At 37.8% G+C, this 14,051-nt stretch overlaps 1 protein-coding gene across 1 annotated transcript; it reads left to right on the forward strand.

Annotated features, from left to right (window-relative positions):
- The first annotated feature begins 2,794 nt into the window (after positions 1-2,794).
- On the forward strand, positions 2,795-8,419 carry LYSMD3 (LysM domain containing 3). The gene is made up of 3 exons (XM_083351498.1): positions 2,795-2,934; positions 4,212-4,499; positions 6,431-8,419. Exons 2-3 carry the CDS (start codon positions 4,227-4,229, stop codon positions 7,004-7,006), a joined length of 849 nt encoding a protein of 282 aa, XP_083207624.1. The 5' UTR covers positions 2,795-2,934; positions 4,212-4,226; the 3' UTR covers positions 7,007-8,419.
- The last annotated feature ends 5,632 nt before the right edge of the window (positions 8,420-14,051 follow it).

The raw sequence follows: 14,051 nt of genomic DNA on the forward strand, positions 1-14,051 counted from the left end.
AAGTAGCATAGATGCTTATGAATTCATTTATCTTGTTAAATCTTGCAGAAACAACCAAAAAGTCTACCTATACTACTGAAATAAACTTTAATTTAAACTAGGCTTCCTAGTTGTTCACACATAGAATTCACTTTTTCCACATGTACTTGTGAAATGGAATTGCATTATATTAACCAGCAATTCCAGCTAAAACTCTTTTTTTTCCCTCTGAAAAGTTTAAAGAACAGATTTTAGAAAGATGCCTGGGAACAAAAGAAGGGAGTAACAAGTAGTGCAGCTGAACATTCATATTTTATTTCCATTAGAAATGGGGCAATGTCAAGAAAACTCCATGGATTTCAGGTTGAAAAGTACAGGTGAAACTCGAAAAATTACAATATCGTGCAAAAGTTCATTTATTTCATTAATGCAACTTAAAAGGGGAAACTAATATATGAGATAGACTCATTACATGAAAGCAAGATAGTTCAAGCCCTGATTTGTCATAATTGTGATGATTATGGCGTACAGCTCATGAAAAGCCCAAATGCACAATCTCAGAAAATTAGAATATTGTGAAAAGGTGCAATATTCTAGGCTCAAAGTGTCCCACTCTAATCAGCTAATTAAGCCATAACACCTGCAAAGGCTTCCTGAGCCTTTAAATGGTCTCTCAGTCTGGTTCAGTAGGAATCACAATCATGGGGAAGACTGCTGACCTGACAGTTGTGCAGAAAACCATCATTGACACCCTCCATAAGGAGGGAAAGCCTCAAAAGGTAATTGCAAAAGTTGGATGTTCCCAAAGTGCTGCATCAAAGCACATTAATAGAAAGTTATGTGGAAGGGAAAAGTGTGGAAGAAAAAGGTGCACAGGCAGCAGGGATGACCGCAGCCTGGAGAGGATTGTCAGGAAAAGACCATTCAAAAGTGTTGGGGACTTTCACAAGGAGTGGACTGAGGCTGGAGTCAGTGCATCAAGAGCCACCACACACAGACGGATCCTGGACATGGGCTTCAAATGTCGTATTCCTCTTGTCAAGCCGCTCCTGAACAGCAAACAACATCAGAAGCGTCTTACCTGGGCTAAAGAAAAACAGACCTGGTCTGTTGTTCAATGGTCCAAAGTCCTCTTTTTTGATGAGAGCAACTTTTGCATCTCATTTGGAAACCAAGGACCCAGAGTCTGGAGGAAGAATGGAGAGGCACACACTGCAAGATGCTTGAAGTCCAGTGTGAAGTTTCCACAGTCTGTGTTGATTTGGGGAGCCATGTCATCTGCTGGTGTTGGTCCACTGTGCTTCATTAAGTCCAAGGTCAACGCAGCCATCTACCAGGAGATTTTGGAGCACTTCATGCTTCCTTCGCAGACGAGCTTTATGGGGAGGCTGACTTCATTTTCCAGCAGGACTTGGCACCTGCCCACACTGCCCAAAGCACCAAAACCTGGTTCAATGACCGTGAGATTACTGTGCTTGATTGGCCAGCAAACTCACCTGACCTGAACCCCATAGAGACTCTATGGGGCATTGCCAAGAGAAAGATGAGAGACATGAGACCGAACAATGCAGAAGAGCTGAAGGCCACTATTGAAGCATCCTGGTCTTCCATAACACCTCAGCAGTGCCACAGGCTGATAGCTTCCATGCCACACCGCATTGAGGCAGTAATTGCTGCAAAAGGGGCCCAAACCAAGTACTGAGTACATATGCATGCTTATACTTTCCAGAGGTCCGATATTGTTCTATGTACACTCCTTGTTTTAGTGATTGCATGTAATATTCTAATTTTCTGAGATTGTGGATTTGGGGTTTTCATGAGCTGCACACCATAATCATCACAATTATGACAAATCAGGGCTTGAACTATCTTGCTTTGCATGTAATGAGACTATCTCATATATTAGTTTCCCCTTTTAAGTTGCATTACTGAAATAAATGAACTTTTGCACGATATTCTAATTTTTCGAGTTTCACCTGTATTATCCCCAACGCCACACATACACACAAAGTTTTTATTTATTTATTTGTTTTATATACCGCCCTTCTCCCGGAGGACTCAGGGCAGTGTACAGAGCAATAAAGTGAGAATACAATATAGCAACAGAGTGAGAAAAATTGTAAAACCCAAATCCATCAGGCCAGGCCGGCTTGTTGAAATAGATAAGTTTTTAGATCACGCCGGAAGGAGCGAAGGTCGGGGGCCATCTGGATTTCAGCTGGTAAGCGGTTCCAAAGGATTGGCGCACCCACTGAGAATGCTCTCCCCCTGGGGGTCACCAGTTGGCACTCTCTGACCGGTGGCACCCTGAGGAGGCCCTCTCTGTGGGAGCGCACAGGACGGAGGGATGTTGACGCTGGCAGTAGGTGCTCCCGTAGGTAATCCGGACCCACGCCATGTAGGGCTTTATGAGAAGAACACCAGCAGCACATAAAGCACAATAGTATCATATTCCCTCCACTATTTTCCTCAGCAACTTGAAGAACAAGAAATAATAGATGTCATTAAATTCACTTATCATTCTATGATAGAAGCAATGGATGTTTAGCTACCCATTATGCTAAAAAAACCCTTTAGACTGTTTTTAATTTTCTAGAGTTCTAAATTTCTGTAATATCACGATATTAATGACTGCCCAGTGGATCAAGCGTATATAACACGAAATTATGAGAGAGAGAGAGAGAGAGCGAGAGAGAGAGAGAGAGCGAGAATACATGAGCTGTTGCAAAATCTCGCGACAGTAGCATGTTGCCATTTCGGAAAATGCCGTCGCGGGATTTTGAGATCTCACGAGAAGAAGGCGAGCAGAGTGGCCGCCATCTTGTCGACGCGCGGGCGCTTTCGCTCTTGCAAACCAGCTGCATTTTATTTTACTTTCTCGGCTTCCCACAGTGGCATCCGCGGAGAACGTTGAGCTGGCGCACCCTCCGCAAATGGCCGCTCCTGGGTAGATTGGTAAGTAATCTGCTTGCCAGTCTGTAATACGAGAAGGAGGGAACGTTTTTTAGAAAAAATAATTTCTGAAGTCGGCGGGGGCTGGTAAAATGCCGAGGGTAAGAGATGTTGCGGGGCACCACGGAACAGCTTTGCTGATCTGCCACCGACCCTGGAGCTTTTTTTTCCATCACAAACTCGCCCATCCTCTTTGTGGAATCATAGCTTCTTGTTCCAGCTTCCCGGCTTTTGATGCGTGGGATCAGGACGTTGTACCGCTTCCTTCTATTGTTAGGATGGGGAACTTTTTGTTAAAGCTGAACTTTTTGTTAAAGCTCAAGAGAAGTCCTGCAAGATGACACGTTTATCAGCTGGGAGTTTTCATTTGCCTTTTACTTAGTGCAGCGTTTTCCAACCTTAGGAACTTGAAGATGCGTGGACTTCAACTCCCAGAATTCCCCAGCCAGCTGGCTGGGGAATTCTGGGAGTTGAAGTCCACGCATCTTCAAGTTCCTAAGGTTGGAAAACGCTGACTTAGTGGGACTGTTCAATAATTTCGATAGTGGTGGGATCTGGAGATTTCTTTGGTCCGAGCCCTCCTTAGTGCCGACGTGTAAGTGCTTGAGACTTCAAAAGCATGCGGGATACGTCGAAAACTTCTTGCCAGATATAAATATTGACAAAAGCAACTGATGAATCATGATATCAGCTATTTAATTTTAACTAAGGTTACAATAATAGTAGCGTAAATAAAATTCACCTTCAGTTTGGAGAGCCGTCTGTGGCATAGCCATCAGAGACCAGGTGTAGCCCTTACTGTTTCCTTTAATATTGGAGATCTTAGGTCACCTTGGAAGTTGTTTATTCATAATAATGTTTTGATGTCAAATTGCAGGAGGCAGCATTATATTCAGTTTATTTTGATCAAACTTGTTGCAAACAAGGGTGTTCATGATGTCTTATCTAATCCTCTTTATTTTGAAGTCTGACTTCTCAAAAGATTGTTGCAAAGAAGCGCTCATGATATTTGTCTAATTAAGTTTCTAATATATCCTAGTACAAAGTTTTTATCATATTGCCAATTAGGTTGTATACTCTGTACATATTGGATTTAATTGCTTCTTCTGCTATAGCTAGCTGCAATAATACATTGACTTTAAAAAAATATATTAACCTGAAGGATCTGTGTTTATTGAGAGGAATAAATATCCAATAGAGAGCTGAATGAAATAATCTATATACATTTTTATAAACATTTGTGCTTAGTTGCCCTCTTTTTCTTCTCTTTTCTTTGTTAGATTTCTCCTGGTAGAATGACAGGAAAAAGCCAGACTTTAAGTTTCCAACTCCCAGCTGTTGTACAGCCCACTTCAGTGGATAGCCACGTATATCCATTTGGGAACAATCTTAGTTCTGACAGTGATGTTTTGGAGGATGAAGTTGAAATATATGAACTGCGACCTCGGGGAAAAGAAAAAACTCGGAGAAGCACTTCACGAGAAAGAATGGATGATATTGTATTTATAACTAAAGATATACAAGAAGGAGATACACTAAATGCATTAGCTCTTCAATATAGTTGTTCAGTAAGTTTTATCTTTTTCCAGTTGCATATAATTGTATCATGTTAGAGACATATAAATGTAGAATCTTTTTAAAATAAAATTATGCAATAAAAACAATTTGAAGGGCTATTAGATTGTGGACTGTACAAATATACAGTAATATGTTTGTCAAGTAGAATAATAGTTTTTCAAAGTTAGTTTGAAACTGGTAATTGTTAAAATTCAATATTTTTCTTTTCTAACAATATTTTATGAAAGTGATATAAAAATCCAGAAGTGAGAGGATTGTATAGGATTAGAAATCTTTATTTTAATTCATACAAAGTTAACTTTCCTCCAGTTGGTTATTTGTTGGACTATAATGGAGCTATATCAGTGATCTGGTGATACCACCTGAGGAGATAAGCAGAATTAAGGGGGGGGGAAGGTTACTCAAAATAATTTTATTAAACTTACCAAAAACTTAGTACCTAACTAGCATTTTGGGGAGAGGGAAAATTAAGACTATCAAAAATTGCTAATAATCTTTTTTTAACATACAAGTAAAACTATAGAGTTTTTTAATTAGCTCTTTGCGATACATAAGAAACATTCTCTTTTTTAAAAAAAGTATAGGAAATATTATACAACAGTATAACTACCTTAAATCAGATGGCTACTAGGTAATGAAATCGGGCTGTGTGCTCTTGAAAGAGTGTTTAATGGAGCTAGAATGTTTTTTAGTCCTATGCATAGTTTTAGACTCAAAGAAAAATAAATTGCTTTGGAATGCATGCAGGTGTCAGAGGTAGTGTCTATTTCATGTCTTTAATTTCAGTGCATCTTTTCCTGAATCGTGCAATAGCTGAAAGACAACCATGAATTTCCAAGAAATGACATGGCTGCATTAAAGAATTGCAAGAAAGAGTTTTGTTCCTGTCCTCATATTCTAAAGTATTCCAAATTAATTGATTTTAAACTATAAAAAAATGGAGTGCAAGATATTTAGGATCAAATAATTTTACTGCAGGCTATAGGTAAAATGTTTATTTGTGCAAAAGGTTAAGGCCACATTCAAATAGCTTTCTTATATTTAGTGGTTGTTTCTGTTTGATAGTATCTACTAAATGCATTTAGACTGGATGCCTGTGGAATGCTATATCTCTGTAGCACTGACTTGGATTATTGTTTCAAACCATAATTTACCTAAATATGATTAAATTATAATGGTTTTTTTTCAATCATTCAGTGATTTTTTATTAAGTCATTAATTAGGCAAACTATGGCCTTGATTCATGGTTGATTTTTTACTACATGCTGAGCCAAAATCAAGTGAACAACATTATACATGTTAGGGACCAGTCCTGAACAAACAGCCACGTCCTGATTGTTTTAGAAGATCTATCTCCCACAATTGTGAAGTGGCTTGAATTGGTAGTTCATCCCTTCTGTCCTCTCTGCATTTTTTTAAAGAAAAAAAAAAGTAGCTTCAAAATAGCTAAGGAAGAAGAGTACAGGTACTTGTTGTTCTTGGTAACCTCAAATTTTTCTTCAACTTGAGCTCTTATTCATATAGCACAATGGCTAATTTTCAAATAGTGAAATATCTTTGCAACTGGCACTAGGGCTGTGACATATCAGATAAGAGATTATTCTACCTTCATTTGCTTGATTCATTTGGATTGTCTTTATTCAGTGATTTAAGCCAAAATCAGTGAACCAGCACGTTTGGTCTCTCTCCAAGAGAATTCATTCTACACAGGAATCCCCAAAATTTGTTTTATAGAATGAGAGCTAGCCATGTGAATGCTAATATGTAGTTTGATTATTTGACATAATTTAGTTTGATATTGAAAGCAAGACTTTGTATAAATATTGACAGAGCAGGTGCTTTTTTCAAATGATTGAAAGTAATAGGAGTGATTCAGTTAACTTTCTAAATTAAGCTAATTCATTTTATTATAACATTTCAGGTAGCAGATATCAAACGGGTGAACAATCTTATCACAGATCAGGACTTCTTTGCATTAAGAACTATTAAAATTCCAGTTAAAAAGTTCAGCCTTCTGACGGAGACACACTGTTTTCCAAAAAATAGACAGAATTCAAGATCTGCCTCCTCTTCATATTCCGCAGAATTTTCAGATTCATCACTAGCACCTGAGTTATTCTCATCTACTGAAACAGCTGGTAACTTTTTGAAAGAAGTGGACCGTGATATAGAGCAAATAGTGAAGTGTAATGCTACCAAAAGAGAAAATCTTAATGAAGTTGTTTCTGCTTTATCAACCCAACAATTGAACTTTGAACCAGATGGTAAACCCATCAGACAGAAAGATCCCTATTATGGTGCAGACTGGGGAATTGGATGGTGGACAGCAGTGGTAATAATGGTGGTGGTAGGCATTATAACACCTGTTTTTTATCTTTTATATTATGAAGTTTTGGTCAAAGTGGATGTCAGTCATCATTCTACAGTGGAATATTCATTAGTTGCACCATCTCAGTCAAAGCCATTAGAAAATGAGATAAAGCAGCCTATTTCATGAGGATTAAGTTTTGGTTTTACATGCTAAATGTCAGCTTTCTCACTGTGTATTCTGCAAAGAAGCATGAATGTGTTCTGAGTGGAACTGTAAAGTGGCTATCTCTGATGGTAATATACTGTGTTTATGAAAAGTTGTCAATATATTGAAAAATTAAAAGTTTATCTGGATCTGCCAAAATATATGGATTTAAGCTGCCACCCTGCCATTGAAGTTAATAGGACTGAAACCAATCTTAAGTGAAGTACCTTTACAATAAACTTGATATTTACTTTAAAAAAATGTTTAATCTGGGTATAATGGTATGAAGATTCTAGTATATCAAGCAATAATACCTTCTATTACAGTATAGTGGAATTAGGAATAGTTTGGTTTATTAGATTTATTGAACAAGCACACTACCTGGTACTGGTGAACAGGATAATCAGTTTGAATTATTTAAGGAACACTATATAATAAAAAGGAACCAAAGATTTATATGATTCCTTTGTTGTAACTGCAATGAGTTTCGGAGAATGGAAACTTAAACAGAAAAAAGGTGCAAAAATTCCACATTCTTTCAACTTCTTTGTTCCCAAAGTGCTCGTTGCATTGTATCATATTGCATATCTTCAAATGCAGAAGAGCTGTATGCTGTACACAAGCAGTTTGCACAAACTCCATCTTTTAAATGATTTAGAATTTAAGGGTACTAGCTCCTTGCAAGAAACCAGGAATGGTAATACGATGTCAGATTTCTTCCAAGATTGTAACAATGACATTGTGGAGGTTAAACAATCCGATGCCCCTAATGTATCACACGTACAGTTGAGCTGAATTGCTGAGCCATTAAGTGCTTGGGCTTTCATTTGGTATATTATTTTAAACTAATTGTTGGGGTATTTAAAATAAACCTTTTGGCTTGGTCTGCTAGTTATTTTTTTTAAATGGAAAACCAGGGTTCAGGAGCTACGGTTTAGTGCACTGTATAAAGCTAATTCTGTGCATGGATAAGTCATACAGGATGGCAGCCACACAAAATGTATAAAAATACATTAATTCCCTCCATTAGAGAAATGCAGTATTATTAGTGGTTTATTTCCTTCTTGAATCTTCTAATTTGGAACTTTTATATTGTTTTTGCACTCATTCAGAGCCTTCCTGCATTATCTGCCTGATCAATATTATTTTGGAAAGCAAGCCTATTGTTCCTTAGAGCATTATTGGAAGTGTACTACAATGTGTACTTAAGAGAGGGACAAGGTCATTCTTTTCATTTTAGCATATTCTTTTATTTATTTTTATTTTTATTACATTTATATCCCGCCCTTCTCCGAAGACTCAGGGCGGCTTACAAGCTTAGCAGTAGCCTTCATTCTATGTATATGCCTGCTTGTTAGGGCTTTCACACACACACACACACCCAAGCGGCATTATTACAAAGTCAGCTTAATTGCCCCCAACAATCTGGGTCCTCATTTTACCTACCTTGGAAGGATGGAAGGCTGAGTCAACCTTGAGCCTGGTGGGATGCGAACCTGCACTAATTGCAGGCAGATGGTGTTACTTAAGGAGGCATTAGCCCACTGCTCCACCAACGCTCTGACTGGTTGCAAGCAAAGAAATGCAACTGAAATATTTCTGAAAATTTTAAGACATTTTTTTTACAATTGGCACATGAATGCATTAGAAGGCCAAGTATGGCTGACTGACAGAACTATAAAACAAGGAAAATAATAGGCCATGCAAGACTATTTTAAAGATTTCTATGCGATAAAAATTACAGGGTCGTGTATAATATTTTTCAACCATCTACAGTTTTTGAAGTACCAGAGGTTGTGTGCCTCAAGTATGCAATATTTTTTTCTTTTCTTAAAACTTGAATTAAGGCATTTGAAAAGAAAATATTAAAGGCATCAAGGAAGATATAGTATAAGTTTAGGTTAAACGGACCTGGGATTTATCATAGCTCAGGAGTTGTGCCTTATTTCTACAACTGAAAAATATTAATCTATAGTGTTTCATGAATAAGTAGTACACCCATGGAATGGAAGGTTTCTTCATAAAAATTATGTAACAAGTGCATTTTGAAACTAAGGTTAAGAATGTGTAAGCTACAATTCCTTATACATTGTTGCTGTATGTTTTTATCTTTTCTAAGTACATTTTCATCATGTGAAGGACTGGAAAGATTATGAAAGGATAACTTGATGTTAAAGGAAAAAACTTGGAGTACTAAGTTAAGAAATTCCATTTAAACAAAGCTATTAAGTGTCAGAATATCAGATTTGTAAGTACACTACATAACAAATATATGAAATAGTTTTAATTGCCATTTGGAAAAGAAATTTTCACAAAATGAGATTTATGTAAGTTTCAGAATTTATAAAAAGGCTTTTGGCCAGAGTATTATTTCAAAAAGAACAATATAAATAAATACATATATATTTCTAATTCTGTTTAGAGTGATTAATCAACCATATGAATTGTAGAATATATTTAGTAATGAATTTGTGTGTCATACCTTATTGCATAAAGTCTAAAGAAAGTGTGTGTTGTAAACTATAAATTCTTACATAAAGAGTTTAAATAACTCATCTAAAGAAAAATAAATGCATTAAATCAAGAGAGATATACATAGAAATGCCCTATTGTTTTATCGCACTGAATTATGCAAAGGGGGATTGAGGTTTATTCTAAATACCTAGAATTATTAAAAGGGTTACAAAATATTGTGATTTCTTAGAATATATAACCCATCATATATATATTCTTTAAGAATATTTTTCTAATTATAAAAGTGCATCCTAGGATTTATGTAAGGTGTGCTGATATTCAAAATTGTCATGTATATTATGCAGTTGTATTGGAGAAGGGGAAATTTCAATCTCAACTTTTTGGCAAATTGTCAAATTTTCTAGCTGAAAGATGAAATTCACAATGGCTTTCCCTTTCCCACTGTATTTCACCCATAAAATATGACAATGGCATAGCCCTATGTTTCAGTATGGAAGGCTTGTGCCAAATTTAATTACTGTACATAGATTGGGCAAACCATGTGAGCCTCACTCAGAATTACCTGACCATATACCAGGGGTCCTCAACCTTGACAACTTTAAGACTTGTGGAATTCAACTCCCAGAATTCTGGGAGTTGAAGTCCACAAATCTTAAAGTTGCCAAAGTTGAGGACCCCTGCCATATACTATCGGGCAACCTGTGGCTCGAGCTAATTTCAACGTCTTATGGAAAAGATCACTTTATATTTCCTTTTTTTTTTTAATTGAAAAGTTTTAAAAAATACAATTTTCCTTTAAGAAACCCCCCTTCCCCCTCCCTCCTCCCCTCCCTACCTCCCCCCTATCTCCCCCCCTCCCCCTCTCCCTCCTCCCTCCCCTGCCTCCCCCCCTCTACTTCCCCTCCTCCCCCCCTCCCCCCCCTCCGACTTCCCAGAGCAAAATACAAGGTATATATCTAAAAAGCAATCATAAACAATCATATACTAACAATTATAAACTCTAAAATCCATCACTCTCTAGCTTATATAGAGTAAACCAATCCTTAACAATACTAAATATATATAAAGAACTAAAATAAAAGAAAACTAGCATCATTCCCATCTATGTTCTTCCACATTTCCCTATTACCTAAACATATTCTCATTTACACATAACAAACACCTATCCCTATTAACCTCTCTAGCCAAAATAGACTATAATAGATAGTTCTTACACAAATTAACCCGCATTAACCCACAAAACTTTCTTCCTCTTCCTCTGTAATAAATTGTCCATTAATTCCAAATTAAAGATTCTGTTACCATACATATCATCCCAAAACTTTTAAAAACGCAACTACCACTTGTCTATAAGTATATTGTGGAAGTTCCATAGATTTCTGCTGGTCTTATTTTTTTGTCTTTTTTGAGCGTTTTAAGGCAGCACGCGTCACCCTCTGTTCTCTAATATCATCCAAAAGAGTTGCAGCTTGAACTCCTCCTGTACCCTTCTCGTCTATCTGTCCATCTTCATCCTCTTGATGTTCTCCTTCTCCAGATCCCTCTGCAGCTTCCAGAAGTGTTGATGGGGTTACATTTAAAACATTGTTGTAAAAGTCATGCGCTTGCTTCACATTACCCAAACAGTACCTTTTGCCATCATACATGAAGCTCAACCCAGCTGGGATCTCCCATCTGAACCTTATATCTCTTTGCTTGAGCTCGTGCACAAGAAAAATAAAATCCTTCCTTCTCTTTAAAATCTTTGGAGGAATTTCTTTTAGAACCAAAACTTCTTGACCAGCAATCACAACTTTGGTATCATAGGCAGCTTGTATAACTTCATCTCTAATTTCCCTTTTTACAAAATAAACCACCACATCTCTAGGCAACTTTCTCTGTTTAGCAATCCACGAATTCACACGAAACACTTTGTCCATGCCTTGTTTTATTTCAGATGCTGGATGATTCAATACCCCCTCAAAAGCCTCAGAAACCAGCTGCTTTAAATCTTCCTTAATATTCTCTTTTAGGCCTCTAATTCTCACAGCAAACTGCATCTGGTAAAATTGGGCCAGACTCTGTTCACTATCCATTTTGTCTTTTAAATCTTCAATTTCCAAAACTTTTGCTTCTAATATAGCATTCTTTTGAGTCAAGTCTTGCACTTGGTCATCCAGCACCTCCACACATTTAGCAACTTTATGCACTGAGGACAAAATGTCTGCCTTCATCTCTCTAAGTTTCTGTTCCATCCTTTCTTCCATTCTCTGCTCCAATTTCTCCAATTTCTCCTCCATCTGTGCAAATTTAGCACCCATTGACTCCAGAATTAACTGGGTATGTTTTTCAAGATCCTTCAATGTCAATACATCGGGAGAATGCAACGCCTGCAGTAATGATTGTTGTTGCACCGGAGAATTTCCAGCACTCCGAAAAGTTCTAGGGGGAGGTTTAGCCGCCATCTTTTACTTACAATTGTGACGCACTTTCACTTTAAGTTTTAAGCAAAGTCCATCAAGCTTGAGAGTAAAATAAAATAATCTTCTTCATCTCTTCATCTTTCCCTCTTGTACTGCTCTGCCTGCTCTTTTCCTTTCATAGTCTCTCCTTCAAGCAGGGATGGTCGCAGACGCCTGGCTCTGCTCCATAAAGTCCGGAGCAGAGACGCTAGTCAGCTGGGAGCAGCCCAGGCTACGGGGGAGTTCAATCCTTCAGCCGCCCAAGCTCCAAGCTCAGGCGGCCCCGGAGAACTCAACCCCCACCTGGGGGCTCACCCCCTCCTCTTCTCCCGAGGAGGGGGCTTCAAATTCGCCCGAACAGCTGATCGGCGCTGTTTCGGGCGAAAAATCACACAGCTGAGCTGCGGGCAGCCCGGGAAGGCTGTCTCCGGCGCCGCGGAGCCACCGGAAGCCCACTTTATATTTCCTTTTCCTACTCTGATATTTAAATAGAATAAGTCAGGAAAGCACATTAACATTAATTGTACTTCCCCCATAGCCTACTTTTACTACGCCTCAGCAGTGAGGCCTGGCTGTGTTCTTGCAATCACAATTTAATACAAGTAGTTTATTTATTCCCTAGCAGGGTTTTGGATTACCTTCTGCCCTATCCTCTCCTTTCCAGTATCCCCTACTGACAAGAAAACCAAAGCCCAGTTGGTTTTCTGAATTTGTGGCTTGAGGATTCAAGTGTTATTTTTTATGATTTATTTGTTTAGCTGTATTTTGTTATTTTACTGAGTGCTACTCGTACAAAATTATTCCCCAGATGCTGCCAAGTAGAGATCATCCAGATTATTGAGGGAAACTGACAGTCTTGTCAGGAAAATTAAAGAGTGGTACATTAAACAAAAGCTTCTACACAAAATGTGATCAGAAGAGGTGCTTTGAAATATAAAATAGAAAAGCCTAAGCCAGGAATTTCTCTGAACTGTAGTACGTCTAAATTTTTCTTTCAATTTCACACAAAGAGCCACTTTCCTACTCCATATTTGGGGTGACGTGCATTACATGTGCATGAATTCTTCATTATACTGATAGACTAAGAATGTCAGTATAATATCCAAAATAATTCACTATATAATGTACTGGTGGGGATAAAAGTGAATGTCTCATTTATAGTAAACAAAAAGGAAATGTGTGCCTTGGGCTCACAATCTCTAGTTTTTAGGTTGGTGCATGAACCTGAGATTATTATCTCTGCCTTTTGAAAGATAAATACTGCTGAATGACATAGTCCATAGATATCCAATAGAAGGCATGACAACCTCACATGCACCATTAGGCCTTGGAGCAAATGATATTATGTAATTTCTGTGATGTCACTGACATAAATTACATATTTTACGTAATTTGCATGATAAAAATCAAGATGTACATGGCATTAATTCAAGAGCAAGTTGTAGATGGGTCAGAAATTATCCAACACACTAAATCTAGAGATGATTACTTGAGAAGGAGACCGATTATTACCTCCTTAAAGGCTTATAAAACCAGTGGTTTAGTTGATGAATTCATTGCTGCTCAACCATATTCCTAGGAGGCTTTAATCAACAAAGGGGCATTGGTTTTATAAACTGATAGCATATTCAGAACCTGAGGGCCCTGTCAATTTCCTCAAGTGAGGAAGGGGGCTCAAACTAAGTCATACAATACAGTCATACAATACAATACAATCTCCATGGGACATGTGTATTTGGTATCTGATCTGAGCAATTTCACCTCTAGAATAATCCTCATAGCAATCCTAAAGATGTTTCTCTGCCTGTTCTCTGGCGAGCCATTTTAATGAGTACCAGTAGCTGGCATTCTGTGGATACAATAACAGTGGAAAAATAAAGTCTTGTCACTGTTACTAACCTTGATGTAGTCCTTAATATGGACTCTTAATATGTGTTCATTCAGACTCATCTTCATTTTCAACCCTATTTTTTTATTGCATGGAGCTTTTCTAAAAACTACTGAATCCACTAAGACCCACAGACAGAAGGATGATGTATGGAGCCAATCCCATCTGAAGCCATTGTCGCCCTCTCATCCGAAGGGACGAGTAAGGCTTCAATCAAGGTTTG

The sequence above is a fragment of the Vipera ursinii genome (assembly GCF_947247035.1).
Source record: "Vipera ursinii genome assembly, chromosome: 2".
In the NCBI taxonomy this organism is placed as follows: Eukaryota; Metazoa; Chordata; class Lepidosauria; order Squamata; family Viperidae; genus Vipera; species Vipera ursinii.